The sequence below is a fragment of the Alternaria rosae genome, assembly GCF_020736505.1.
Source record: "Alternaria rosae strain MPI-PUGE-AT-0040 chromosome Unknown BKA58scaffold_10, whole genome shotgun sequence".
Classification (NCBI taxonomy): Eukaryota; Fungi; Ascomycota; class Dothideomycetes; order Pleosporales; family Pleosporaceae; genus Alternaria; species Alternaria rosae.
Genome location: NW_025763579.1, coordinates 477,872 through 504,299, shown reverse-complemented (window position 1 = coordinate 504,299; position 26,428 = coordinate 477,872). Strand labels below are relative to the sequence as shown.

The following is a 26,428-nucleotide window of genomic DNA, read 5'->3' as shown; positions in this document are numbered from 1 at the left end:
AAATTCCCATGATTCAAGATTCCGAAACTACATGTAGCGCCGAGAATTGCGCCGTTGGGCGACTTGACTATCGAATCAAGCGTTTGGCGTCGTTGATGGTATCGAACTCTAAATTGCCGTAGCCACGTGCGACGGAGCGGGCTAGGGAAAGTTTGTTTGTTGCGAGACCGGCTACCCGCGCGATAGGAGATGGCGACGTGGAATGGAAGTGGAAGTTAGGAGGTGGGCGGCCATGTGGAAGCCACGCCGGCTAGGGTAGTGTGTGAGCTATCGTGGGTGTGGGTGTGTGCGTGTGGAGGGGTAAAAGGGTGTATGTGGCGTATCTATCACATGCCGAGAGAGGATGTTTGGGGGATATATTTGAGTTAAGTGGGAGGGTGAGGGCAAGGTTGCGAAGACGGGATAGCAGCGTGGTAGGACGATAGGTTGTGTTGGGTTGAGGGTATGCTCGCACCCCGTTCAAGGAAGAATGGAACACCCACCTACATCAGCGAACCTAGAAGTCTACATTGCCTTGAGATTCTGTAAATATTTCTTCTTATACTCATGGACTCAAGTAACGGTCCAGTGATGCAATAATCTAAGATGCACTTCTCAACCTCGTAGAAGCCCGTACAACCATCTAGACATACTACTACGGTCCACACACACCTTGGATCCTCAATCCCATCACCCCACCACAGTACCTGCGCTTTTCACGAACACAAGCTGTCGCAGGCGTACACCAGGACCCCCGCATGGTTTTCGGCAACGCTGTGTCCCACCACACACAGCACACACACCAAAGGTAGCATCAGCCGTCCCTTGAAGCCAAGAGAATCCGCATACTGCAGGGCCCAACAGGTCTCGGAACTGCCATCGTGTAGGGAATGCGTGATGGTTGCAAAGGGCGTGGTACGTGTGAACCCGGAATTGCTGGGCGAGAATGGATATCCCTAAAGGATGCAGGCCAAGCGTTGGTACTCGGAATGAGGCTCTGCTCTCCCGATTGAGGGCCCATGGACGGCGATGCGGGATGAGTACTCGTGCCCTTGACCAAAATGAGAACTTTCGTATGCGAAGCGAAATAGCTTTCTTGATTCAAAAGCATTGCGTTCATCGCATCCCCCACCCCAACTCAGCTCTCTATCTCCCAAACCAGCGTCTCTCGCCCTTCAAACTGCATCACCGTCCACGCATTCTTTCCCCCAAAAGCCTGTGCACTCATCGCGAACCAGTCTGTCTCTTCATCCTCCACCCCATCCCCTCCTTCCATATCCACATCCGTATACATATCTTGCGTCCCATTAACCTTCTTCTCTCTCCTCTTAAACCCTTCCTTCCTCGCCATAAGAAAAACCTCGCGCATAAACGCCGGTCCCATAAACCCCTTCCACCTGACCGCAACCATATTTCTCTCGCCCGTACCCTTCCCCAGATCAGGCACTTCGTAGCGCGACAAATGCGGGTTTATGTCATCGCCCGCCTCGACCCTTGGAGAGCCCAATGGAAGCATGTAAATCCACTCCAGTAACCCCGTCGCCTCTTCCTCATTATAAACATCCTTAAGCCCAGCAATCGACACTCGGGGCACCATCACCCCACTCAACCTCCTCTCTTCAGGTAGAATTTCACACACCCTCGGCGCATGCTTCTCAATCAGTTCCCGTCCCTCGCCCAGCGCCTCCCTCGACGTCAGACTCGCATTATAGAATAACCACGTCAAACTCCTATCCAAAACATTCCTCGCCGCCCATTCTAGACGTCCAAACCCTTTCTTCCCATGCTTCATACTGGGCTCACGGAGATTGTATTCCACGACCCAGCGCTGTTTCTGGTGTTTCCGCCCGCCGTCTTCCATCGGCACGCCTTGTAGTCCGCAGCGCTCGTACGTCGGTCGCGTGAGCTCCATGCGCAAAACACCGTTATGCAATTCGAATATATCGTCCAACAGCGGCCGTCCCTCGCTCAGCATCATGATGTTGCCCTGCTTGACATACGTATCCAGAAACTCGGCTTCCAGGATTTCGGACAGTTTCATGTGGACGCGTGCGTATTGTGCGCGGGCGGGGCTGTCAGCACGATGTAGTTCGTTCTTTACAAGCTCGTACATTTCTTCGGGGAGGATGAGGTCAAGTGTGTGGCTGTATTTTTGCGCGGCGAAGGCGGAGAACGGCTTCTTTTTTGTTGACACATTTTGCGGGTCGATGTACGTGGGGAGGACGCTGTGGGAGAAGTAGATTTTCGTGTCGGGTGCGGAGGAGGGGCGGTGGATATCGAGCATCGTGGGGAGGACTAGAAGGGTTGGTGCAGGTGGGAGTTGGTGTAGGTAAGAGTTGGTGGTGTTGGAGCTGCGCGAAGAATGCGGGCCGAACTTTTGTCGCGTGGGGTTTCGGCTGCGACGCGTTGCGCGGTGCTATGACGCATGGCATGGCGCGTTGACATGTGAGCCACGATTTGTAGTCTTGCCAATATTATCATCAAAACTTTGAAGGCTAATTAGATTGTAATATGTATCTCCAATCTAAATAGCCGGCCTCTGCGGCTGATGTGTATGGAGACACTCGTTCTCCATAAGTTGCGGGCATGACCATGAACGCAGGATGCGCTGCTGAAGGCACCTGCCCTTGAGCACGCATCATACGTAGTCGTTCAGATACAAACGCATCACGATGAGATCCAGGTAGTCATGTTACACAACGGCATAATCGCCAATGTATTCAAAGCGGCAATCGAAGCGTAAACTAGTAGGATGCCTACTTGAAGCTTAAGGAACAACCGTATCGAAATGGTATGCAATTTTGACATCATAGTCTTTTACAAGTAAACCCGGGTATACATGAGCCATGAATGCATTGGGCAGGCCTCATAGGAAACTTGTAGATGAAAAGATCTACAATGTACGCAATGGTGGACAAGGTGTATACCGACCACCTTGTGTATTTTGGGGTCCAGACGGTCGAAAGCAATCTGGATGTACGGTACATGAGATGTGCTAGAAGGATATGCGACATGTATTTGTAAGGAGAGGTTCGGTTCCAGCGGATGCGTTTATTGTTGTTGCGGTCGAGTGAGACTGCCGTTTACTCATGAAGATCGCGTCAAACGTCTCGTAGGCCGCTTCTTCGCGATTAAGCGAACAGATGTCTTTTGGGTTGGCCGCTGCTTGCCGATATGGTGCTCCGGTCTGAATCTGGTGATGGCACAGATGGAGCACGGTTTGCCGAATTGCTCCTTGCGGGCATTGTGGAACTCTCGAGTACGGTAGAGTTGTAGGGCAAGCGCTTCCACGTCGACGCGCAAGACCCATACTGAGCCGGGATTGCCTCTGATGCGGCGGGAGGCGAGAACAGTGGCTGTGGAGATATGGTATTGCATCTGTACTTCGTCGACTGTCTATAGATCTTTGTTAGCTTATGCAACCAAAGATGGAAAGAGCCAATAGAATGAACGCACCAAGGTCTGACGGTAGAAGCATCCTTCACAAGCCGTGATGAGACGCTTGACGAGTGGAAAAGGATAGGTGTCTAATGCCGCAAAGCAATAGATGCACCTCCGTGGGGCGTGTTGCAACCATAGTCTTCGATACACGATATGGCTCATATCCGGATGGACAGCACCGTACCTGTCCAACTGGGCGAATGGTAGATTGAACATGTTGCATTGTCGAACGAGATGCGAGCAGTAGCCCTCAACGAATTCGTTGCATCTTCTGGACGTGCACGACAGGGCATTGAAAGGGTGAGGAAGCACATGGAGAGAGAAGATATCGGCAGCCCAGCGATGACTGTCTGCACTTTGGGTCAGGTCTTCTTTGTTCTTAATGCTCCGCTTCTGCGTCTCTGAAACATCGTATCTGCTCTCAGTCTCGGTGAGGCCAGGCAAACGGCAATGCGGGTGGATGAGGTAGGACAGGATTTGGTCAACGATCTCGACGGGCAGTGTTTCCAGCTTGCTCAGCCTGCGGCGGGAGGGTGTAGGTGTGGCGTCGCTATGTTGAAGTGGATTGGGTAACATGAGTGCCCCGCGGTGACGAATTTTAGGCGAGGCCAGAACTGTATGTGGTGGTACAAGATTCTCGTGACCGTCAACCAGCAACCGTCCAGTGGCAGGAAGCGAAGAAGGGACCAGCCCTGGGGCAACGGTAGTGATGGAGGCCATGAAGAGCAGGAAAAAGAGCGACAGAATTGAAACGAGCAGACTCTTCACCTTGGTTATAGAACAGGCCGTGAACCTTATACAGGACGAAGGTCAAAAAGTGACGAGTAGAAGCATGCGGAACAGCGGAGTTTCCCACCAACGAGGGGAGAAATATGCAGAAAGCTGCATTGCAGCTGCTGTGATTTGTCTGTTGGTCGAGAATCCTGGGCAGCTGTGTACCAGTGTGCAGCTCATGCACATATTTTCGATACTGCATACTGATATATGCTGAGATTGGCGAAGAAGGAGACGACAAGTCGTGGTGCATGTGCACCGAAGTAGTCCGAGAGGATAGCAGACTAGCAAACAGATGCGGCCATCTCCGCCCGGCCCCTTATCGCCTAGCGTCATGTATCTCCAACTTACCCGACGGACCACCTTTCGCTTTGTCTGAGGCTCGTAACACTGGCCGACAGCAAGAAGCGCGGGAGACAACACCATGGCTGCCCATCCCGACGAGGGACCCGCCGTCGCCCAGCACCCCGCTCCGCCCCCGTCTGCGACGGTCAAGGCTGACCCCGGAGCGGGAGGCGCAACCAAGCCCCGGAACGAGGACGCGCCTGCGCCCGATCAGGATGAGGAAGATGGCGGCGCGTGGGACCAGGCCTCCCTGTACGAGGAGATTCTAGATGAAGTGGAAGCCTTTGAGTACTCGGACGATGGTGAGTCTGGCCAGTATGCGCCTTGCACGCCCACCACCATTGACACCCCATAGGCGTAGACACGTGCACCGCCGACGAGGCACGCCGCTTGCGCCAGCGACTCCATGAGATTGGCGCGAGCGCATTCGTCATGGAGAACATCACGAGCGAGAAGATGACGGCGCGCAAGCTGTGCACTGCCTTTGGCGTCAAGATACCCAAGTTTCTCGAAGAAGCGCCCGACGAGAGCTTCTACCAGCTGCTGGGACTGGCCATCAACCGCGAGTTGAACAAGCGGCCGCGGCTGGCCCAATACAAGACCATCGACGACGCTGCGAAACTGCTCCGCGAGCGCAAGAACATCATGGTCATCACGGGCGCCGGCATATCGACAAGTCTTGGCATACCCGACTTTCGCTCCAAGAACACGGGTTTCTACTCGCGGCTGCGCGAGATGGGCTACGACGAGCCCGAGGAGGTCTTTGACATCCACAACTTCGACGAGAACCCCCGCACCTTCTACGCGCTCGCCGGCGACATCATACCCGATCTTGAAAAGTGGACGCCCACGCACGAGTTCATCCGGCTACTGCAGGACAAGGAGAAACTGCTCACCAACTACACGCAAAACATTGACAATGTGGAGGCACACGCGGGCATACGCAAGGAGAAGCTCATCCAGTGCCACGGCTCATGGGCGACGGCAACATGTCGGAAATGCAAGTTCAAGGTTCCCGGCGAAGACATCTTCGGCTGTGTGCGCGCGCAAAAGCCCGCCGAGTGCAAACGCTGCAAAGACGAAATCGCCGCGCAGCCCAGCAAGAAGCGCAAGCGAACCTCCAACGGCAACGGCGCCCGCAAGAAGCGATCGAGCGACGAAGACTCTGAGTCCGACGGCGCCTTCGACATCCCGCAGCCCGGCATTATGAAACCCGACATCACCTTCTTCGGCGAAGCCCTGCCCAACGATTTCTTCGACCGCCTCAAAGACGTAGATAAAGACAAGGTCGACCTCGTCATCGTCATGGGCACCTCCATGAAAGTTGCCCCCGTATCCGAAATCCCGAATTTCCTCCCCCGCGACGTACCGCAGATCTATATCTCGCGCGATCCCATCCACCACATCAATTTCGATATCAACCTGCTTGGCGACTGCGATGTCGTGGTTGCGGAGTTGGCAAGAAGAGCGGGGTGGACGCTGGAACACAAGATGATACCCGAGGGGCAGACGACGGAGGTGGAATTGACGGATGAGGTGGATCATATTTCTACAGTCAAGGTTCACGTTCCTGTTATGACTACGACGAATGGTCATATCAATGAGCAGCCTTGAGCTTGACAGACGGCATGGCGTTTGAGCATACATATCGATGGCGTTGCAAGGGTATTTACCATGGAAGGGTGTTTATATGGATATCGGTTACTCGACCGCACGGATGGCGACCCCGTAGGATGGGCTCAAGATTCACAATATGGAGTTTCACATAGGCTTAGGGCGTTTGTGGTATGGATATGACAGGACAAGAACGAAGTGGAGGCATCGAAGATACCATGGACGAACTACATATAGTGGGGAAGCATAAGTCGCGGTCTCCTTGTGTTTATATCTTTTCCTTCGCGTACTTGCATATAGAGTCCCCTGCACAGAAATCCCGATTTGTTCAATTCAATGACAACTTAGTCGCAAATACAGTTCCGCAATGTGATACTTCGCGGTACAACATTAGAGTGGTCACAGATAGTAGGATGATTCCAAATAGATGAATGGAGTCGATGCCGGAGCAGATCCCACGACGAAATAGTAGTAACACAGTATAATACACGATAAAGGGTCTATATCCTGCCTCTTTCACTCAATAAATCAGCAGTGGATAGTAGGATGATACAGCAGAAGGTAAGACTCGGGACAGAAAAGCTTCGTCGATCATGGATGGCTGGCCATAGTTGGTCTGCTTCGACGTAATGGTGCAGCACATGTAAGAGGTGTTAGCAGCAGTCCATCCTATGAGCGAGTGCGTCTGGGATTCTTGTGCACGACACGTAGAACTTTGATAAGAAGATAGCGATTTACATTGGAAGAGAGCTCCACTGGGTGGAAGAGGTACTTACAAAAGAAGAATTCCCGAGGTCGTACCGTGCGGCGTGGGTTGCGTGCTAGCCCTCCCGCCTCCCCCTTGCTGAACGTCCCCAGGGTCTGCATCGCGCCTAACAACTTCACCTCACAAAAAGGTCCTGGCATTCATACAACAACGTCGCAGCATCAGTGTTTGTGGATTCAACAAAGTCGTTATGTCATAACACACGCGCTGCTTCCCTCTACGTCATCGGACACGCTCCTGCCCATCCAAACCTACAACCGAACGCGAACGCTTCTATAACACGAAATGCGATCATGAAACTACACAACATATGTGCAGGACAACTACGTCGACGATGAAATTGGCGAAGCCTGCAAAGCCTTTACAGCGACGTTGTATTGCAGGATGCTGTAGGCTACAGCGACAATGCCAACTAGTAGGCCTAGTAGACGTCAGCTATACCCCATCGACAGCTAATGGGGGAGATCATGGATATACACACTGAGGAAGCCAAGTAGGGCTGTCAAGAACAGGCCTAGGATAGCCACAGTCAGGGCATTTCGTTCCGACGTGTGCCTCTCGAACCATGCGACGATGCTGTTTGCTGGCGGCGGATGGTTCACTATCCTCAACAATGTCGCCAAGCGATCCCCCAAATACTTGTATTCGAACTCGTCTGGCAACGTACGAATATGTTTCTCGAAGTACGTGGCTTTGGGATCGAAACCGTACTTCTCGGTGAATTTATCAAGCGACTTAAATGACCTCCCATCGTTCGGGAAGAGAAGATACTGTATGGAGTCGAGGACCTCCAGCAGGAGCTGTGGTGGCAATGTTCCCCTGTGGAATGTGAGATCTGGGATCAAGCATGCATGTATGGGGATGAGCTACTTCTCCAGACTCTTCCGGAAACCAAGGTCAATATCCTCGTCACGCGATCGGCTAAGATGCGCTTTGAGGAAGCCAACCTGACGGAAGACATGAAGAATACGACGCTCTGGATCGAATACGAGGTGTTCGGCTAGGTTGTCGGTCGGCCGCAGCCTTACTTTGTACCTCTCTTTCAACTTCCAAGCTTTCAGCCTGCCTCGCTGCGCCAGTGCGGCCTGAGATTCTTGGCGGACTTTTCGGCTTTGGGAGGACGAAGGAAAGCACCGCTCCACAAAGTTGGCGAAGGACTGCTTCTCGCTCCATGTCCGAGGTACGTAATCGCCCACCCTGCGACCTTCTGGTAAGTTTTGCTTGGAGGCGCAGTCGATCATCAGTGACGCTTTCAACAAGGCTTGTATCGCGTGGTCCCGCGCTTCGGCGGCAACGTTTGTTGCGAAAAGGCTGCTGAAATCCGCCTTGGTCTGCATTACGTTCCCGATAAGCTTATTGAAGAACGAGATCACCTCCGCGTGACTGGAATACACCGGTGTCCCAACTCTTACCACGTAACCGCCGGTCGATCCTTCGATTGAAGCTTCGTAATGTTTGAAGAAGACCTCATGCTTTTCCGGTTCCTTCGCAGCCTCATCACTGAGGAATCTGCGCGCAATGTCCTTCTTTTCTGCTTGTGTTGGCGGTGCCATCGTAGCTGGGCATGCTCCTACGAAACTGCGTCAACGCTATCCACCTTATAGCGCCAACTTTTATGGCCTGAGGTCCTCCTTCCCGCCAACTCATTGTGCTTTTGGGCCCGTGGCTTCTTTCCATGTGGCTGTGTGGGCGCCACCACATGCGGCCTCTTCAGCTGATGCGTGATCCCCGCGTCGTCCTCCAACGTCATAGGACTCGAGCCGGCTGCCGCAGTTGGTTGCGACAACGAGCTGCGCCATCCCATATCCGCCACTCTTCTGCTTGCACTCGCTGGTTTGGTATTCCTTGAACCCGCTCAATTCACAGCCTTCTATTTCCTTCAACCCTTTCTTCGTGTCACTCCCTGTGTGAGCCACAGGCGAATTTGTTCAAGTCACGCAAAATTCGGGGCAAAGACACCGACAGCCGCTTCACGCTGTGGCTCATGTACGGGAAGACATGGCTACGTTAACCCCACTACAACCCGGCTCACCTCCCACGACATCTACGTCGGCTCCTCAGCAGCATGGGCAGTCTCAGTAAATGCTACCACAAACTAACGCGGGCTTCGCTGACAAAAAAAGGGCCTCTCCACCGAACACTACAATCATTCCGAATGCCCGAACTCCTCCTATCCCGAATGCGAATCGGACTGGCCCCTCACATGCGGTCGCGCATTCATCGACGAACCCGCTCACTACCCCGGCCCTCACTCAACCTATCAACACATCCCCACCCGATCCGCTGAGAAACCCCAAAGCACTGTTGGGATGCAAGCTCCAACCGACTGTGCATGAGTACGAGCACTTTCCGCCCAGCGCTGAACACTACGATGCTGCTCAGCATGTCCTCAACAGCTTGGGAGATGCCATGTACAAAACGAAGGAACATTGGATGACACCGACTTTAAAGACGAGGTGGCTTTCCGAGTATGCTCCACTAGTAACCTCCAAGTTCGCCATGTGTGGCACCATAGGCGCATCACCGCAGCCTGCAATCGTAGTGGAGTGCCCAAAACAGCTACTCAGTCGGGTGAAGAAATTATTCCAAAGTCGCCATATGAGGAACCAGTACGCTGCTGGCGTTACATCTGGCCCGGCATTCACACTCTACTATTGTGGTAGAGATGACCCTGCGTTCAAGAAAAAATGGTGCAGCAGCACTGTCTCTTTAAACGGGCCTGAGCAGTCTCTTTCTCTATGTGGAGCTCACATGTCATCAATCCAGGATATACAGACACCACCTTCAGGTGATGCAACGGTAGCGTGTCTCGTTGAGATCAAGGGCGATCTTTATGCTCTTGGTCCTGCACATCTTTTTGCCAAGAAAGATTCTACCAAGTCTCAAGAGCAATTGCTCGCCGAGTTGCTACAAATGGACGGAGGCGAAGACGACGACATCTCTTCCGAGGAAGACGACGACGATGATGATGATGATGACGATAGCGACGACAACGAAAGCGACAATGGTTTCTCCTCATTCAATGACATCATATCTGATGAAGATGCATTCGACTGCAATGCAGCATCACCCCATGGTCTCACCTCACCTCCATCAAGGGCTCCTGACTGTCCGAATATTGATAAAGAAGGACTTGAAGACCTCGCAGTCATGTTTCCTGGACCGAACGACCTACAGAATGACAATACGGACGGCGATTGGGCGGTCACACTCATCAAGAAGCCTGACCAACAGCTACCGAACCTGTATTTGGCTGAGCAGCAAGCATCCAAGCTGGACCCTTCTGAGCAAGAAGATTCTAAGCCCGAATCTCCCAAACAACAGGCTCACCAGATCCGACACATAGTACAAATTGCCGGAGAGCGGTCAAAGGACGATACCCGGCCCATAGAAGAGAAATCCGTCCATATACTCACCTCTTCCTCCATAAAGCAAGGCACGCTTCTCCCGGGAATTGTTAATATCTCCGGTCTAAGCGGACGTGGTCATTGCAATGTACATATTGTGTCGATCGGTGACTCTGATGGTAAGTACTTCCCTCGTGGCGGCTTCTTTCATCAACTGACTCCATGCTATAGGTATCGTAGCTGGCGACTCAGGGTCTCTTGTCGTCGATGCGCAATCTTCCGTGGCATATGGTCATGTCGTGGCCACAAACCCTCAAGGCTACGTCTACGTTGTGCCTCTCCACACAACAATCCGCCAGATGAAGGCATTTTTCGGGACCGCCAATGTCCGTTTGCCAGAGCCCCTACATTTATTATCCCGGATAGCACTTCACTACGTTAACACTAAGCATTTCTGCCAAGCTGAGGAAGCTATCATCGCGTTGACCGATCTCGTGCAAGACATTTGCAAATCTCGTCAATGGGAGCGACTTGCCCATTGGATCCGGACTTCCACGGCACGAGCTAGCCTGCTTGACATTTGGGATGATAAGCTGGCACAAGTTTTCGTAAGTCCATATCAGACAAGACCTGCAGAACTGTATCTAACGAAGCAAAAGTCTGACAAATACGAAAACCATTCTGTTAGGAAATGGTTGACGGTGACGCATGCCTTTCGAGAGCGGTTCCGAGCGGAAAACCTCAGCGTAGATGAATATCGCTTCACACCCCACCCCAAGCCCTTCTACGACTTTGCGTCGGCAGTACTCCCACAGATTTTGGAGGAACTCAGCGCGCCCTACAACACGACCTTACGAACGTGTCGGACGTATCGACATTCTCGCTATGACATCTTCGTCATCAACCCGCTTCTGAATACCGGTGCCGACGGCCTGACTTCCAACTCCTCGATCATCAATGCAATAATCACTCAATTGTTGTCTGCCTTGAACGTCACCTCTTTTAATCGATTCACTCGGCGCTCTGAGGTTCGACGTCGGTTTCTGTCAACGGGGTATCCTACTGGGCTGCAGAATCTAAAAGGTGCTTCTTCTGTATTCGACATTCACCTTAGCTTAATGGTGGCATGCTCAAAGGCCAGCCTTCAATGCGCCAACATCATGCCATTCAACGAGCGGCTTGAGTTTCTTGAACCGCTTACAAAAGGTACGCTCGCGTCTGTATACCGCGCGACGTCTTGGTGCGCAGATGCAAACGGAAAGATTGAGATCGCGGTGAAGAAGATCTCGAAGAGTACCACCACGGTTATCCGGTGGTTGAACGAAGAACGAATTCTCAAGCAACTACAGACATTCAACGACCCGCATATCGTCGAACTACTGGCATCCTATTGCACGCTGGATAGTTACGCACTTGTTTTTCCACTTGCGAACGGCAACATGGATCAACTCATGGAGCATGATCTTCCTACATCTAGTGCTGAGTTCACAACGACATGGGTAGTGGAACAGATGCAGGGCTTGGCTAAAGCATTGCAATATCTTCACACCGGGGACGACAAGAACAGATCCTACGGGAGACATGGCGATATAAATCCCGGGAATATACTGTGGTATTCCGCGGATCAAGAAGGGACACCTCCGTTGGGAACATTGAAAATTGCCGATTTCGGCCGTTCTGAATTTCGCTCCCTGAGTCAAAGACAACCGAGCATCCGCAAGGCTCTCTGTGAAGGAACCCCCCTTCATTGTCTCGATTATGCATACGGCACGTATGCTGCCCCCGAGTGCGACATACCTACAAATGTCTGTTCCGATCGCCGGGCCTCTGACATCTGGAGTCTGGGATGCGTATTTCTGGACCTCCTCGTTTGGTCTCTGGAAGGCGCAAAGGAAAGAACACGACTCCATCGGAAGCTACATTCAGACGTACCAGGACGTGGAATCTCTTTCTGGCACCTAGAGGTGACGACACATCAGCTCTTGTTCTCTCTCAAGCCTGCAATCAAGGAATACCTAGAGAGGCTATGGGAGTTAACGAAAGACAATGCTAAGCTACGGGCTATCACCGGTCTTCTCATCTTCGGGGGCGTACTAGACCCGAATCCTCATGCACGTCCGACGGCGAAGCAGTTGGGAGAACAACTGAGTAGCATTGGAATCGAGTCTTTGCAGTCTCAAACTGTTATCAAGCGTCCCGCATGGACACGATTGTGGATGTACATACCCGGATACACCTCCCAGTCCCGTCAGTCATTGGAACAGTACGACTACGAGCCCAAGGCTGTTTCTGGCACGCTGTTCCTTCCGTATCCCGATATGACGAGTGACGAACCATTTCTCGAGACCCAAACCGAGATCGATCCGGAGCAGTTCCAGAACATGAACGACGAACTGTTGTTGCGGGAATATGACAGCGATCTAGACAGCGGTAATGGATGCAGTCTCAGCTCGAAACGAACATGTCCTTACTGCCCTCTCGAAGCTCGCCCCGTTGCCCTCAAAGCCCACGCCAGGGCCGTACATCGTAACCGCACACTCCACGAATGTCCAGACTGTAAAGAGCTCTTTGCAGATATGAAGCAACTCAAGCAGCATCAACGACGGCTAGGGTTAACATGTCCCAGTGCGTCAATAGTCGATGGCAAAGACCTTTTCGGAAGAGAGCCGCAACTCTGTCCGCGGCTGCCTCGGACCGATAGCGCAACAAGTTTACGTGGGCAGCACGTTCCGGGCGATACTTCCTCTGTTCGATCGAGTACAGTTGCAACCGAGTACCCTCCTCAGATGCGCAGCGGTGGTCTCACGCATAGTTATCATCATCATGACGATGCAGGCGGCCCGTATGTGGAGTAATCATACAAAGACTTTCTCTTTACCTTCGGATGTGATATCTGCCGGCGTTTCTGTGGGCATCACGGGTGCTTGGCGGTAGCGATGGATGGTGTTGTTTACTGTTTATTTGTACATTTCTGTTGGTACTTTTGTATATGCGCGTTTCATTCTGCTGATTTGGTCGACTTGTGACGGCGTTCTCTTTGGCTCATTGGTTTTGGTTCGCTGTAGAACACAGCGTAAGCGATCAGAATTGGTGGTTTTATAATGTACTACTATTCCAGCTCAACGACTGATACCCCAATTACTTAATCTACGTGTGGCACACAAGGATTAGAGAAAGCAAGGAAAGCAAAGTGTTTCGTTAATACATGGCATAGGAAATCATATCTATCATCATAACGTCGTAACCCCCTCCACCCATTCACTCATCCCTAAACCACACCAACAGCCTTTCATTAAATTTTCTCACCCCCTTGAACGCCTCCGGCCCATTACAATCCGGAAACATCGTCAGCCTATCAAACATCATCATGAGGTCCTCATCAAACCCATTCCCAAGGACCCTTCCTCCCTCTTCCCCCTCCTCGGCATCCTTCAGATCAACAAAAGCCAAGATAGCCTCCGCATGCGGCACATCATCCAGCCCCCTCAGAAATTCCTCCCACTGCCTTCCCGGCGGGCCAAAGTAACCTGTCACACTGCGAAAAGCGGCGAGGCGGTGACGCATACTCATCCACTTTTCGAATGCGAGATGTAGACGGAGTGCGCTGTCGTTGTGATCGGCATACCAGGCATCCGCATGGGTACAGTGAAATTGATTAAGCAGGAAATCCATTCGTTCTTCAGCCGCGGAATCGTAGTTGGAGGGGTCGAAGTTCTTGATGCCATTTAGATAAGAGACGAGTAGTCTGTAGAGTTCGAGACGGTAGACACGTGTTTGACGGGTTGTGGAGGAGGGATCAGAGATGAGCGAGCGGATTATGGCGTCGGTGTATGCATCGCTTGATATGTCTTCGTCGTTTTGGTTGAGTTGGCCACTTGGAGGGTAGATGATGCCGTCTATTGTGTCGTTTTGCGTTTGTGTGTCTGGTATGACGGAGTCTTGTCTGAGCGGGTTTCGGTAGGTGCCTGATGGGCCGGCGATATTCTCGTTCTCATTCTCGTTCTCGTATTGTATCTCATCTGCGTTGGATGTAGCTATATCGTTTTGGATTTGCGAGTCTGATAGGGGTCAGCTTGGACGTTTGATGTCGCTCTCAGAGTAATAGACTTACCGACTTCTCCTGGATGAATATCTTCCGCATCGACCACCGTTTCCGCGTCTGCAGTCTCTTCACGAGGCGGCACCCAAGTCGCATCTGAGTCATACGTAGTCTCTCTTCGTCTTTCGAATGATGGGCGGGCTAGATTTGGGAACGCGGGCGGAGATGTGGGGACTGAGTAGGGATCGCGTTGCTGATGAGTGAGAACTGAGATCGTTCGACCGCCCTTTGAAGGCTTCGGAAGCTTCCCAGAAGGTGTTCGCTCATGAGCATACTGCGCTTTCCTCTTATTTGGTGTTATAGTCTTGTTCACGGAGCTGAAACTAGTGCTTGCAGTCTTGCCGTTGGCACTGGTGGATGCTGTATCTCTGCGCGGTTCCGGTGTTGGATACATACGTGGTGGCTCTGGCGCCCGAAATGATGCACCTATGGTTCTAGGGCTGTCAATTTCCGCGAGATCTTCCACGGTATCTTCATTTTGTTGGTCTTGAGATGGACTCAAGTCCCGGGTCCGACCTTTCGCTTTGCCTTTTCGTGGGGTCGCCCTGTACTCTCTGACCACGGTGCATATGATCCAGCATCGGATGTAGAATAGAATACTGTAAGGTAGTTAGTAAAGACGATTGTTATAACGCATCAAGTGCTCACTTCTTGCGGTCTTTCGGGTCGTCCCAGTCTTGCTCCTCGATCCCGTTTCCTTGTGATTCGCCTGAAGAGCGTATTTCACCATCTTCTATACGACCCCATATCTTCACTCCAAATTCTTGTCCGAGCCGGAGGACGTCGTCTGAGAAGGCGCTTTCTTCAGTTAGATAGTTGTGGAGCTCCTCAATGGTGCCACGATACGACGTAGTAAACGACTTTGCAATTCCCTCAACCACTCTTTGCAGTTCGTTAGCCTTGTCGGCTTTTCCCTTGTTGACAAAGTAGCCGTGTTGCTCATCGTGCAGCTTCTCACTGATCAAGCCAAGTGACTCCCAAGCATGCATCGCTTTCTTACGCTTATTGATACAAGCGTCCACGAACGCTGCACGGTCGTCTTGAGAGTTGAGTGGAGGTACCATAATGGAGTGAGATAAGATGATGAATATAGCATTTCAAGAACCGGTTGGAGTGGCGAATATATTCAAGAGCCCTATCGACCTTTTGGTGGAGGCTGCGCGAAACAACCTGTTGCACATGGCTGAGGCTACCCGCGCATAAACGAAGTTGTGGCGTTGACGATACCCAAAAACTGAATAAATTCATGCAATACACTCATAAACGTCTCCAAAAGGAAATGATATGCGCTGCCCAGTCGCTTGTTAGAACAGGGAACATATTTCGACTGGTTGTGTTGCTGCTGCCTACCCGACTGTTGGCGGGCTGTGCAGGCGGCGCAGCCTCGCGACGTGCGCCAGAACCCGGCTGCGCAATCCAAATCTTGTTACGGTTCTATCTTGGCACGAAGCCTGATAGATAATCGAGTTTGAAATCGCGATTAACTGTGTTTTTGAGGATGTCTTTGAATTTCACCCAGCATCCGTGTTAGACCTGGGGATGTACGTGGGGTAGCGGCGATGGTTACCAGTAAGAGGTGTGCTCTACGCGCCCTTACCCTGGAGAGTGACCGAAGTCGCTACACCTAGGCGAAGCGATAGGTTGAAGAATTCCGAGCCCATCACTGCCCCAGGAAGCCTCGCAGTAAATGCTTGATCAGTTGCTGGCTTCGCTTCAGCCCGCAGCTGACCAGCGAGGCGGCTCGGTCCGATGCCGGGCATTCTCCAGGCACTTCAAAGGCAGAGACTGGTAAACTTCGATGTCTTTCTTTTCGAGGCAGTGAGGATAGCTCATAATGTAATCCCGCTATGACTTTGTACGCCTTCTTCTACCAAGGTCTGGAGAAGCTTCACGGTCGTACTCGTGTTGTACCCAGTTTGCCGCTCAACCTCGTTCAAGACGTTCCATATACGCGCCTTTCTAGAGATCCCATGAATATGTTTTGCAGCTACAATACATTAGTGACCGCTCTGCTGTGATCGTAAAATCATCTGACTATGTTCAGCTGCAGGGATGGATACGCACCGTAGAAGAGACCGTGGGTAGAGAAAACCATCAACGATGGAGGGAAATCCGATATTGCTATGTCGGTAATCTTCATAGCCTGCTCCTGGATCAAAGGAATGTAGGCCTCGTCCTGAAGTTCTGGCTCTGCATAAAGCAAAATGTGTGTTATATGATACCCTGAATCTGTTAGATCACATTGAGCGTTGCGAGCTTCTTTATACGCACAAAACGCTGCAGCGGCTGCGGCAGCCACTGGGAAGTACACTTTGCAAAAGCCATCTTCGTCTTTGTCCCCGTACGCAATACCAACAAACGTGTCAGAAAGCCCCCTTCGCCACATTTCAATCTCGTGCAGGAAGTCTTGGCGCTGCTCTTTACCTGCTTCAGTTCGTCCATCGGGTCCGAAAATGAGATTGATCACCCGGGCTAATATCCAGAGAACATGGTTTCCTAATACATCCTCTCTAGTGTCACCCTCTACCCAAGATACCTCCCATTCTGCAGGATCTAGTATCAGAGGCTGCTCGCTCGCCATAGCTACGACAATCTCGTGTCGGATATAGATCCAGAAGTTGGCCAGATCAGTGCCGCTTGATTGTGCCGTAACATGACGCGATTTGATGAGTACCGTAAGGCCAAGAAAGTGACGCCGATAGTCCTCAGAACGCAAAGCTCCGTGAATCTCGTAGCTCAAGAGCAGCATACTTGCAGTCAGTGCATGTTCGTGCGAAGGCATGCTCAAAGCTTCTATGAGTAGGCGTAATGATTCGCCATAATGTTTGGAAGCTGTGACCTGCCAAGAAGGATCATGGCTCGAATTGGAAAGAGCTAGATAGTTGGCTGTAAAGGCGCATACACAATGAAACAGAAGCGGCGATCTGAGGACCAGCTGTGGGATTTTGTGCTGAAAGGTGCTGGCATGGTCAAAGATATCCATCCAAGCTGCGACTGTGCGTACGTAGGTCTGGAGCAGGAAGGCGCTTTCTGAGGTCAAGCGTACCTTCTCCAGACCGTTCGCTTCGTCGGACCCTGCTGACGTGACACCATTAGCAGGGATGTAGTTCTAACTTGATGACGTATCCTCAGGAAGGTCAAGATCATTCATCCGTGTCCTAAACACGTCAACGAGAAGCGGCGCATCATTGTTTGGTTCGTCCGGTGTGGTATCGACACGAGGGGTGGCCCATACGATCTCCTCGGATAGCTCGCAGTCGAGGTTGAGGCGTTCGCAATTCCCACATACTGGCCTTTTCTCGTCGCAGCGTGTGTGACGGCGTTTACAGGTGGCGCTGGGTTGACTTAATTAGCCAGAAGTACAAGTTTTCGCGAGGAGGACAGCAACTAGACGTACCAACCTTGATCGTATTAGCTTTATCTCAGCATAGCAGCAGAGTTTCACAGATCACGGCACATACCTGTTCTACTGCGCGGGCCGCCTCTCCGCTTCTTTTTCAATCTTGTATCGCCACTCATCATTGGTTGAGCATCAGTTATAGAATCGTGAATGGACAGTTACATAGATGCTTTCCGAGATCAGCGATCCGGCAAGTACGGATCCGCTCTAGTGCGACGCAGCCGTGCGCGTATGCGCGACATCCGCCGGGACGCCCATCGCATGCACACATCACATTTGGCAACCCCCACTCCCAAGGTTACAATGTGACTGTGTTCCTACTTTGACATGTGACCGAGCGAGAAGGCGACATATCACCACTAGTTGCAGGCAGAGATGGGCGGTCTAGCAAAGTCTCCATCGAGCTTGCGCGGGAGGAGCTGGCTGAATACACGCTGGGCGAACATGTCAGTCACCACACACCATTCACTCATATAGCAAGGGCCTAATAACGTGCCGCAGCTTCCTCTCCATGCGAAGCGGAAGGTTCTGCGCCTCTTTTCAGCAGTCTGGTGCCATTCGGCGATCGAAGACTACATTTGGATAGAAGTGCGATCAGCAGCATGGGCTATGACACGAAATTCCCCGTGGTTTAGGAGAGACCCCACAGCTGTTCGTGAGCTTCCGAAGTCAATCTGCTCAACTCATTCCTCGGAGCCACTGGTTCAGACTACTATGATTCAGCACCCCTGCAATCCCTGCCAGACCTGGGGGCCTGTATACCATTCTTCTTCACCAGGTCTCTCTTTCGAAGAGAGAAGAGAGGCGCAAGGCCCTGCTAATCACATCTTCGCATACCTCAAGAAATATCATCTTTGCATCACACTGGCTATGACTGTTCTCGGAGTGGGACCAGATTTTATCCGTGAGGAAAGAACAGACCAGTGCGACGTCGGCAAAACTCACCCTAGGAGCATCCGAAGCCAGGATCTTTCAGAAGAGCAAGAGAATGGTGCAATGGCGTTTGGCGGACTGTCGCAATCCCGATACGGCAATCTTGACTCCAAGAGAACGATGTCCAGTCAGACATTAGACTAGGATCCTCGCCAGGGGCAGCCAACAGGATTATCCGTTCGATAACGTGGCGTACGAGTGGGTGAAGCATGAATGTTGAGGTGTCGCGACATCTGGCAAGAATCAGCGAGCCATGACACCTGTCAGGTAGAAAAAGCAAAATACAAACCGGCCTCTAATACCGACCCTGTCCCTGACGGAGATATTTGAGAAAAACCGCATCCAACAGCTATTAGGAACGGGAGCAGCGGCACGCACGTGGATTTCCTACCGGGGATCTCGCATTCGAGGCCGAATCGGCCAGCCGGCTCCATCTCCGCATGACTAGTGTAAACCCAATCAGCCTCACGCAACATTGGAACTCGAGCAATACGATCGCCCCAGCGCCACAATACCTAGCAACTCCCGGCCGATCATAGACCTGACCAGATGATTTACGCAAGAAGAAAATAATGGAGCGTCAATTTGTGGGACCAAGACAGATGTTAGGTTGGAGATAGGGTCCAGTTAAGGACTCAAGGATCCCCAATCGTGTAATGTATCGATCGCGTCTTTCTTTCAGCGAACGCTCACGACTCGGCTCGCTATCGGTTCCGGATTTTTGTCAAGAATGAGGCTGTTCGCGTGCCTTTTCTTGATGCAGACGTTCGCTGCTCAAGCCTTCCCTGTACGGGCGCATGAAGAGGATCTTCGGAACTCGAACGTTTTTATCAACAATGGCGAACTTCCACAGGATAGGTCAATCTTCACGATCATATCACTGTTGTGCATGATGGTATGCTCGCTGTTACTGGGTAAGTTCTTCTTCAGTGCCCAATCGATCTCAAAGCCAGACGATGGCCTTTGCAACATGCATCCGGCTACCAAGTTTGGACCAGTCGTGCGTACACTTTCTAACACAGACCATAGGTTCGCGGTTGGAGAAACTCAGACGCCGTATTTTGAGAAAGCATCGTCTCATGTCTGCGCTCGTTTTCATGCTATACGTACTGGTCTTAATATTCATCATCTGCTCAGCCGTGCTTGTAGCAGGGCAGGGACTGTATACCTACGAGCTCTGCGTTGCGGGAACATGGGTTTGCTTGATCTTCTACACGCTCATCAAAGCTATCATGTAAGTGTGTATTGACGAAGCCCGGCTTCCTGCTAACATATGGCAGCTATATCTTCTTGGTCGAACGCATCCATGTCGTCCGCGCGCCTTTCGTCAACAGGCGGAAAGACAAGATATACCTTTGTTGCATGGCCATGATCGTCGTATTGTACGGTGCCGTCGCCATCAACTCCTATCTCAACCACGTCACCGAGTTGCACGAATCGGACGGACGCTGCCACTTTGGCATTCGCGGCATTGCATCGATACCATTCACCGTCGTCAACTTCTTTACGAATGTTATTTTAACTGTGGTCTTCTTTTACTTGCTCTATCCGGTCGTAGGGCTACCCGGTGCATCTACTCTTTCCAGAATATTCAAGAGGAAGTCGAGTCAGAATGAGGATACTGTGCACGGAGGGCAGGATACGCCGGCTAGGAAGAATATCAAGACACTGCTGTGGAAGAGCATCATTGGGTCACTCTTGATAGAGATACCAACGGCGGCGAATATGGTACAATTCTTCCTTACAAGGGGCGAAGAGCTGGGCATGATATGCCTCACCATCTGTTTGGTGGACGTGTGTTGGGACGCGCTTATCATCCACTGGCTTACGTTCAGCTCTTCGGCATCTGCCGCAGAGAAGGACTTGTCGCGATCGACATTGGTATCTAAAGAGGAGCTCGACCCGATACCGGGACGAACTTTCTCTCTACTCAAAAGTCGCGACGACGCCAGAAACATAACGCAATGCGCGGCCGAAAAGCCAAAAGATCCACATATGGGCGCATTGGACTTCTCGTGCGCAGGCGCTCGAGACTCGACGGCTGAGCTGATACGGCCGGCGCCTGTCAAGCAATGACATTAGATATAACATTGCTTGTCATTATATCGTTCCATCGAAATTGTTTCCATCCACAATCCCAGATCAATAGCCCGATTTCCCTGGTACAATACCGTAACACGGCCCGTCTTTCCCAAACATCTTCTGCAGATCCGCAACAATTACATCCGGCCTCTCATGCGCAGCAAAATGCCCACCCTTATCGTTGACGCTCTCATGAACAAGAGGGCCTAGTCATACGTGAGTCAGCATATGCCACAACCTCGTCGCCATGGGAGTATCTCACCTAACGTCTTCGCCCATACTCTCGGCACAACAGTAATCTCCTTGGGAAAGTGCGCAACACCCAACTTGACACGATCAATCCACGTCGTCGTCCGCTCTCGATTCGGAATCAGATCCGTAGGATTATGTTGCGCTTCGTAGTAGATCCTAACATGCGCATTGGGCCCTGCAGTACTGAACCAGTATACACTAACCCATGTGAGTACTTCGTCGTCAGTCCAGGGATAGCCATCCGTCCAATCGATAAGCTTCTCGTAGATCCATGCCAACAAGGCAATAGGACTGTCCGCGAATGCGTAAGAAAGCGTCTGTGGCTTAGTAGATTGCAACTGTCGATACGCTTGGCCCTCGGTGAGGAACCATTCTGAGCGCTCGATCCCTTTGCTCTCAGCTTCAGTGTAGGGAGTGATAGCGTGCTGCAGTGCAAGTGCAGGCTGCGATGTAAACGTCGGTGCTTGCGCGCGCACCATATTGATGTGACTAGCCAGGACATAGTCCGAATACAGTATACCCATCGATCTCGTGATCCAAAAACCCCAATCGCCACCCTGCGTAACGTATTTCTCGTACCCAAGGTCCTGCATCAACCTATGGCACGTCTCTGCATATTGCGACAAAGCAAAGCCAGGCTTGCTAATCCTCTGGCTAAACCCAAAGTTCGGCAAAGATGGCGCGACGACATGGAATGCAGGTTTACCCTCCTTCTCGCCAGCTTCGAGGAGTGGAAGTAATTTTGTGACTTCGAGGAAGGAGCCTGGCCAGCCGTGGCTGAAGAGGAGGGGTATGGCGTTGGGGTTTGAACTTCTCTTGTGCACGAAGTGGATATCGATTTGGCCGAAACCGTCAACCTGGACTTTTTTGCGGTAGTTGGGTAGCTCGTTCATCTTGGATTCGGCATCCCTCCAGGAGAAATTCGTTTCCCAGTGTTTTGCTAGACGCTTGATGTCGGGGAGGGGTGAGCCGTAGGGCCATTGGTCGGGTGTGTCTAATTCATCTGGGAAATCGGCATCTGATAGCTTTCGTTTGAGCTTTTCGATTGCCGATTCGAGCACTGATATCGTGTATGGTTCGGGTTCTGAAGCCATGATGAATGTCTACGAAGGGTTGAGGATGTTGAAGTTGTCGATGTTGCAGGTACGCCAGTCCGCTCTCTAGGTGATGCGACCCCTCTTTTACATCTCAAAGCACAACAGCACCCTCTTAGCTATCTATGTACGCAAGAATTGACGTCACGAATTAACTATGTGTGGTTGCCTTATCTGCTGCAGCGAGTAGTCATCTTTACAACGCTTACTAATGTCGCACTTGCAGCATGCACGCCGTTTAGACTTCCGCTGGGGTGGTTTTCCTTTTTCAGGATCATGTATTTCTTAAAGGAGTAAGCGCAGTTCTTGAAATGAGAGTTCTGTGGTCTTGAATTGCGCTGCTGATAGAGTTGTCACTCAAGCTGAGTATTTGGTGGTGGGTGAGATGACGCAGCTGGATATCGTCGAACAGTCGCTTAAATGTTGAGGGACTTGTTCTCTTTCAGTAGTATACCTTGCACGATCTAAGTAAGGGACCAGCTACCTGCCACAAAATTGCGATGTGAAAAGCTCCAGAGAAGTTCTGGCCAACAACAGCCATGTCTCCCAACAATTGGGCAGATACGGAAATCTCCGCAGCGTCGGTCGACTTCTCAAGTTCCCTTGACACACGTGTGATTGTTCATGATATTCGTCAACAGATCCCCAGCATAATCAATTGAGTCTAGAAGCCAACGCAAGAGCATTTACGAGAGCCAAGCCAAGAGTAAGGGCCGTCTACGGTAATTACCCAAGAAAATAGCAGTAGAAGAGCGCCTCTATCGCTTCCACTGCGGTGATTCTGCAAGAAGGCGCCGTGATGATTTGCATAAAAACAGTGCATTGAACATGCGCTAGCGTCTGTATACATTGACAGCCCGCGGGTAGCTTTAATCCGAACGAAGGCATGGTAACCCTTGTGTTCTCATTTTGGCGACACGATGGTGCTTACTATGACGTCACTGCGCTACTCCTCAGCTTCAGTTTGACCGAATGCAAAAAGCCACCGGAAGATTAGTTCTGACGCATTGGGGAGAAATTCTTAAGACCAAAACGGAAAGACGAGGTGGAAAGATACATCAAGCTTAGAATGTGAAACAAGGAATTGATTTGGAAAAAAGGCATCGAAGTTGGAAGTATTAAGTATCGCATTATCGGTTTTCGGTGGTAATACAAGATTCGATCCATCCATCCCAACGTGATTCCATTACATCCCGACTTTGACTAACCAGTGAATCCGTTCATGCTTGCCACCAAGGGCTTGAGGGTATCTACAAAGCGAGCATGGCAAGGGCGGCGGCACCGATGATACCGACAGCCTGGGTAGCCTGGGCAGCGGCACCGGTGAACTCGGACATGGAGGCAGAGGGGGTCATGCTCATCATGCTCTCGCTGGCAGTGGGGGTACCGGTCATCATGGCGGAGGACATCTCGGAGGCCATGGAGGAAGCGGCAGACTCAACAGCGGAGGAAGCCTCAGACATGACAGAGGAAGCCATGGAGGAAGCCATGGAGGCGGCAGAAGATGCCATAGAGGCGGCAGCGGATGTGGCGCTGGCGACAGCAGAGCTGGCCATAGAGGGAGCAGCGCTGGCGTCGGGGATGGTGATGGGGACACCAGCGGCCTTGCAGGTGTCCTGGACGGCGGAGATGGCCTTGGCCTGGTCCTCCTGCTCGCAAGCACCCTGAACACAGGGCTGGACCTGGCCGAGGAGCTCAGCACCCTTCTTGCAGTGGCACTCGAAGTCGGTGAGAGAAGAGCAGCCGTCGCTCTGGAGGGGAGCGAGGAAGCATTGAAGCTGGATGGTGTTAGTTTGTGATGAGTGCGAAGGTTATCATGGAGTGACGTACGGCGCAAGATGGGATGTTGCTGAGCTGGGCAGAGCCAACGGAGGCCAGAGCGGCGAAGGCAGCGATGGTGAAGGTCTTCATTTTGACGGTTGTCTTGGTGTTGATACGGTGATCGGTGTAGTGAAAGTTCTTTGATGTATGTATAACGACAGTTGAAGCTTGCAGGAACTCGAACAGAAGGCTCCCATAAGCTCTTTATATCAAGCGGAACCGTAGGCCACCCGTGTCCATGTGAGAAACAAGCTAGCACCCAAGTGGCTCCACAGTGGGCATGTTGTTCGCCCCCGTTCGAGATCTTCGCGCAGCCCCTGGAGGTATTGCTGAATCTGGTAGCGCGTGATGACACTACCCCAGACTACGCATCGCTAGCTGCGGCTCGTTGAGGCCGGACTTGTGAAGGTAGAGTCTATTGCCACACGGTAAGGTGCGCGGCGCCTTGCCAATGAATGGTCGTGAATCATGAAGAATGAAAGAAAGGAGACGGTACCGCGTAACTTTCTCTACATCTTCTTGCGTGTCATGTAGAAATTGCGAGGAGCGTGTAATACTATTGAACCGAGTAAGAAGCCATTCGATCGTCGATTGGATATCATTGGTGAGCATTGGCGTTGGGCGACGGCGAGCTCCAGCATAACAGGGATAGAACTGATCAAGGCGCCAAGAACCACGCCGTAGAGACTAGAAGCTTTTGCTGATTGGATATCATGCGGCCAGTGACGGTGCGGCCGTTCCCATCTAATCGCTTCCGGGACTAGTACGAAGCGAGAAGATCCGGGGCAGCCCTGAGTCTGAGAAGCTACGCAACGAGGCAAAACCAACTACTTTGCGCATCGTCGCTTTGCGCAGATCTTCAATCGTGAAAGTTTTTTTATCCAGTCCGGCTGGATGGCCATTGGATGGCGGCAAGCGCAAATGCGACACAGAAATCGATATATGGCGCAGGATCCAGCGTTACAAACCCCGCGACATCTCGACCATTCTCGGCCAAACATCCGGGATAATCCATGCTTACACCCTTTGGCTAAGCAGGAACATGGCTAACCCGCCGAACGGATGCGCCATCCGAACGTCCACCGCTGTCTGCGAAATTCCCGGCAAAAAGACGGTGGCATGGCGTAAGACTGGCGGCCTTGTTGTACCTGCATTCGTTTGTCTAGGCGGTTATCAGAAATATGCTTGTGTACTTATGTATTTATTCTCAAGGCAGAAGAAAGAGGACACTGTATCCTCTACTTGCTTTGCTATGGGTGTGCAGGCAATACGACCCTGTTGTTGAAGTGCAAGGATTTAACCGTTCCTGCGTCATTCCGTGCGGAGGTGGCTTTCCTCCTCTGGAAGGATCTGGCGACTCGGTCTGGGTCTCCATTCAACTTCCTCGGCAGCATGTGCTTGACCGCGCGCCGTTCAGCTGCTTTTGCGCAATCCTGGATCGATGAAGCGGAGAACCCGGAAGATCTGGGGAAACAAGCATCGTCGCGGTGACCGCTGGGTTTTCTGTATCCACACGTTCACGACAGTTTTGCGCAGTCCCAAACGTGTTCGTGTATACAGAGGAAATGTGTGCGATGCTGACAGCGTCTGACATCTGAGCTTTGCGGCGCAATATCGCAGAGCCATGCCGTACGAAGGAGAGGCTCACTCGCATCCCCTGCAAGTTCTGCGTTGTGTGCACGCGAGCGTTGGGCATTGGATCGTCTAGCCATGACGAGTATTGGACGATCCGATGTTGGTACCCATGTGAATAAGCAGATGAGGGCTCTTACGTACAAATTACCGGTCATGTAACCCCATTGAGCTTCCAACATTGCGTCCTGGTCTCCCGAAGACCAGTCGGCTCCTCCGCTTGGGATTCGTGCATTGGATTTCTCGTCCAATCGCGGTAGACCACCATCGTGTATTCGAAGCCCAGATTTTTTGCATTCAAGGCTTGCTGAGATGCTCAACTTAGATTGTGGGGCGACGAAGCAGTCGAAAGTAACATCAATTATATGTTGTAGAGTTCTTCCAACTTTCGCGCTCAAGTCCAATAAGCTTTTCATAGGTAGCTTGGGTTGGGTACTTTGTGTCGGTATGCTGGTGTTCGTTTGTAACGACTTTGAACGTCTTGTTAGAGCAGTTCGAGGTCTGGAATCATATGTTCATTGAAGGGAGTGATCAGGAGTTTGACAGGATGCTCTCCTCGAAGGGACGTTGGATATCAAGGATACGGTGCGGGCTGAAGCCAGGCGTCGTTCAAGGTCGGTGCGGAAAAGTCGAGGGCCATAATATATGTTCAACCTTAATACAGGTCCAATGAACATAAACGTCGCCTTCGCAAGATGGATTCAGTACCGCAAGATCACAAGCTCTGTGATGCTGTTCGAGACAGAGCCGCGTGACCGCGAGAAATTGCTCATTCGCAAGCGCACTAGAGACTTCCGCAAGACGGGTAATGAAAATTGATGTCTAGAAACGGCGGAGATCGCACATAGA

General features: G+C 51.7%; 11 protein-coding genes across 11 annotated transcripts; 4 read left to right on the top strand and 7 right to left on the bottom strand.

Annotated features, from left to right (window-relative positions):
- Window positions 1-1,117: 1,117 nt before the first annotated feature.
- Window positions 1,118-2,263, bottom strand: BKA58DRAFT_323586 (ribonuclease P 40kDa subunit-domain-containing protein; the record flags this gene model as incomplete). The annotated part of the gene is made up of 1 exon (XM_046167922.1): window positions 1,118-2,263. One exon carries the CDS (start codon window positions 2,261-2,263, stop codon window positions 1,118-1,120), a length of 1,146 nt encoding a protein of 381 aa, XP_046021229.1.
- An 803-nt stretch (window positions 2,264-3,066) lies between these two features.
- Window positions 3,067-3,996, bottom strand: BKA58DRAFT_322864 (uncharacterized protein; the record flags this gene model as incomplete). Its single annotated transcript, XM_046167882.1, has 2 exons — window positions 3,067-3,375; window positions 3,436-3,996. 2 exons carry the CDS (start codon window positions 3,994-3,996, stop codon window positions 3,067-3,069), a joined length of 870 nt encoding a protein of 289 aa, XP_046021228.1.
- A 622-nt stretch (window positions 3,997-4,618) lies between these two features.
- On the top strand, window positions 4,619-6,153 carry BKA58DRAFT_323136 (DHS-like NAD/FAD-binding domain-containing protein; the record flags this gene model as incomplete). Its single annotated transcript, XM_046167900.1, has 2 exons — window positions 4,619-4,841; window positions 4,895-6,153. The coding sequence occupies 2 exons, from the start codon at window positions 4,619-4,621 to the stop codon at window positions 6,151-6,153; spliced, it is 1,482 nt and encodes a 493-aa protein (XP_046021227.1).
- Window positions 6,154-7,012: 859 nt separating this feature from the next.
- On the bottom strand, window positions 7,013-8,626 carry BKA58DRAFT_392160 (uncharacterized protein). Its single transcript, XM_046170982.1, has 3 exons — window positions 7,790-8,626; window positions 7,401-7,738; window positions 7,013-7,340 (listed from the first exon to the last, which is right to left on the bottom strand). The coding sequence occupies exons 1-3, from the start codon at window positions 8,470-8,472 to the stop codon at window positions 7,243-7,245; spliced, it is 1,119 nt and encodes a 372-aa protein (XP_046021226.1). The 5' UTR covers window positions 8,473-8,626; the 3' UTR covers window positions 7,013-7,242.
- A 436-nt stretch (window positions 8,627-9,062) lies between these two features.
- BKA58DRAFT_39673 (uncharacterized protein) lies at window positions 9,063-13,323 on the top strand. The gene is made up of 3 exons (XM_046171378.1): window positions 9,063-10,445; window positions 10,498-10,874; window positions 10,926-13,323. Exons 1-3 carry the CDS (start codon window positions 9,329-9,331, stop codon window positions 13,119-13,121), a joined length of 3,690 nt encoding a protein of 1,229 aa, XP_046021225.1. The 5' UTR covers window positions 9,063-9,328; the 3' UTR covers window positions 13,122-13,323.
- Window positions 13,323-15,520, bottom strand: BKA58DRAFT_39658 (uncharacterized protein). Its single transcript, XM_046171368.1, has 3 exons — window positions 15,014-15,520; window positions 14,378-14,964; window positions 13,323-14,324 (listed from the first exon to the last, which is right to left on the bottom strand). Exons 1-3 carry the CDS (start codon window positions 15,427-15,429, stop codon window positions 13,525-13,527), a joined length of 1,803 nt encoding a protein of 600 aa, XP_046021224.1. The 5' UTR covers window positions 15,430-15,520; the 3' UTR covers window positions 13,323-13,524.
- Window positions 15,521-16,010: 490 nt separating this feature from the next.
- BKA58DRAFT_39678 (uncharacterized protein) lies at window positions 16,011-17,430 on the bottom strand. Its single transcript, XM_046171384.1, has 3 exons — window positions 16,637-17,430; window positions 16,430-16,588; window positions 16,011-16,352 (listed from the first exon to the last, which is right to left on the bottom strand). The coding sequence occupies exons 1-3, from the start codon at window positions 17,346-17,348 to the stop codon at window positions 16,195-16,197; spliced, it is 1,029 nt and encodes a 342-aa protein (XP_046021223.1). The 5' UTR covers window positions 17,349-17,430; the 3' UTR covers window positions 16,011-16,194.
- A 1,871-nt stretch (window positions 17,431-19,301) lies between these two features.
- Window positions 19,302-20,888, top strand: BKA58DRAFT_39664 (uncharacterized protein). Its single transcript, XM_046171371.1, has 3 exons — window positions 19,302-19,612; window positions 19,728-19,932; window positions 19,979-20,888. Exons 1-3 carry the CDS (start codon window positions 19,429-19,431, stop codon window positions 20,772-20,774), a joined length of 1,185 nt encoding a protein of 394 aa, XP_046021222.1. The 5' UTR covers window positions 19,302-19,428; the 3' UTR covers window positions 20,775-20,888.
- On the bottom strand, window positions 20,808-22,270 carry BKA58DRAFT_39652 (Alpha/Beta hydrolase protein). The gene is made up of 2 exons (XM_046171364.1): window positions 21,043-22,270; window positions 20,808-20,986 (listed from the first exon to the last, which is right to left on the bottom strand). Exons 1-2 carry the CDS (start codon window positions 22,124-22,126, stop codon window positions 20,841-20,843), a joined length of 1,230 nt encoding a protein of 409 aa, XP_046021221.1. The 5' UTR covers window positions 22,127-22,270; the 3' UTR covers window positions 20,808-20,840.
- A 906-nt stretch (window positions 22,271-23,176) lies between these two features.
- On the bottom strand, window positions 23,177-24,246 carry BKA58DRAFT_39640 (uncharacterized protein). The gene is made up of 2 exons (XM_046171355.1): window positions 23,957-24,246; window positions 23,177-23,904 (listed from the first exon to the last, which is right to left on the bottom strand). The coding sequence occupies exons 1-2, from the start codon at window positions 24,035-24,037 to the stop codon at window positions 23,377-23,379; spliced, it is 609 nt and encodes a 202-aa protein (XP_046021220.1). The 5' UTR covers window positions 24,038-24,246; the 3' UTR covers window positions 23,177-23,376.
- A 795-nt stretch (window positions 24,247-25,041) lies between these two features.
- Window positions 25,042-25,428, top strand: BKA58DRAFT_39636 (uncharacterized protein). The gene has a single exon (XM_046171352.1). The coding sequence runs from the start codon at window positions 25,129-25,131 to the stop codon at window positions 25,390-25,392; it is 264 nt and encodes an 87-aa protein (XP_046021219.1). The 5' UTR covers window positions 25,042-25,128; the 3' UTR covers window positions 25,393-25,428.
- The last annotated feature ends 1,000 nt before the right edge of the window (window positions 25,429-26,428 follow it).

Bases quoted from the DNA above. Each gene is read 5' to 3' on its own strand.
- BKA58DRAFT_39673 (XM_046171378.1), top strand. From the start codon at position 9,329: ATGTACAAAACGAAGGAACATTGGATGACACCGACTTTAAAGACGAGG. The intron at 10,446-10,497 runs GTAAGTACTTCC...TCCATGCTATAG, and splicing joins GTCGATCGGTGACTCTGATG to GTATCGTAGCTGGCGACTCA. The intron at 10,875-10,925 runs GTAAGTCCATAT...ACGAAGCAAAAG, and splicing joins ATAAGCTGGCACAAGTTTTC to TCTGACAAATACGAAAACCA.
- BKA58DRAFT_39664 (XM_046171371.1), top strand. From the start codon at position 19,429: ATGAGGCTGTTCGCGTGCCTTTTCTTGATGCAGACGTTCGCTGCTCAA. The intron at 19,613-19,727 runs GTAAGTTCTTCT...CACAGACCATAG, and splicing joins GGTATGCTCGCTGTTACTGG to GTTCGCGGTTGGAGAAACTC. The intron at 19,933-19,978 runs GTAAGTGTGTAT...AACATATGGCAG, and splicing joins ACGCTCATCAAAGCTATCAT to CTATATCTTCTTGGTCGAAC.
- BKA58DRAFT_392160 (XM_046170982.1), bottom strand. From the start codon at position 8,472: ATGGCACCGCCAACACAAGCAGAAAAGAAGGACATTGCGCGCAGATTC. The intron at 7,739-7,789 runs GTAGCTCATCCC...CACATTCCACAG, and splicing joins TTCCGGAAGAGTCTGGAGAA to GGGAACATTGCCACCACAGC. The intron at 7,341-7,400 runs GTGTGTATATCC...GACGTCTACTAG, and splicing joins AGCCCTACTTGGCTTCCTCA to GCCTACTAGTTGGCATTGTC.
- BKA58DRAFT_39658 (XM_046171368.1), bottom strand. From the start codon at position 15,429: ATGGTACCTCCACTCAACTCTCAAGACGACCGTGCAGCGTTCGTGGAC. The intron at 14,965-15,013 runs GTGAGCACTTGA...ACTACCTTACAG, and splicing joins GACCCGAAAGACCGCAAGAA to TATTCTATTCTACATCCGAT. The intron at 14,325-14,377 runs GTAAGTCTATTA...GACCCCTATCAG, and splicing joins TATTCATCCAGGAGAAGTCG to ACTCGCAAATCCAAAACGAT.
- BKA58DRAFT_39678 (XM_046171384.1), bottom strand. From the start codon at position 17,348: ATGGATATCTTTGACCATGCCAGCACCTTTCAGCACAAAATCCCACAG. The intron at 16,589-16,636 runs GTGCGTATAAAG...TAACAGATTCAG, and splicing joins CGCAGCCGCTGCAGCGTTTT to GGTATCATATAACACACATT. The intron at 16,353-16,429 runs GTGCGTATCCAT...AATGTATTGTAG, and splicing joins TACCCACGGTCTCTTCTACG to CTGCAAAACATATTCATGGG.
- BKA58DRAFT_39636 (XM_046171352.1), top strand. From the start codon at position 25,129: ATGCTTGTGTACTTATGTATTTATTCTCAAGGCAGAAGAAAGAGGACA.
- BKA58DRAFT_39640 (XM_046171355.1), bottom strand. From the start codon at position 24,037: ATGAAGACCTTCACCATCGCTGCCTTCGCCGCTCTGGCCTCCGTTGGC. The intron at 23,905-23,956 runs GTACGTCACTCC...AACACCATCCAG, and splicing joins GCAACATCCCATCTTGCGCC to CTTCAATGCTTCCTCGCTCC.
- BKA58DRAFT_39652 (XM_046171364.1), bottom strand. From the start codon at position 22,126: ATGGCTTCAGAACCCGAACCATACACGATATCAGTGCTCGAATCGGCA. The intron at 20,987-21,042 runs GTGAGATACTCC...ACGTATGACTAG, and splicing joins AGTATGGGCGAAGACGTTAG to GCCCTCTTGTTCATGAGAGC.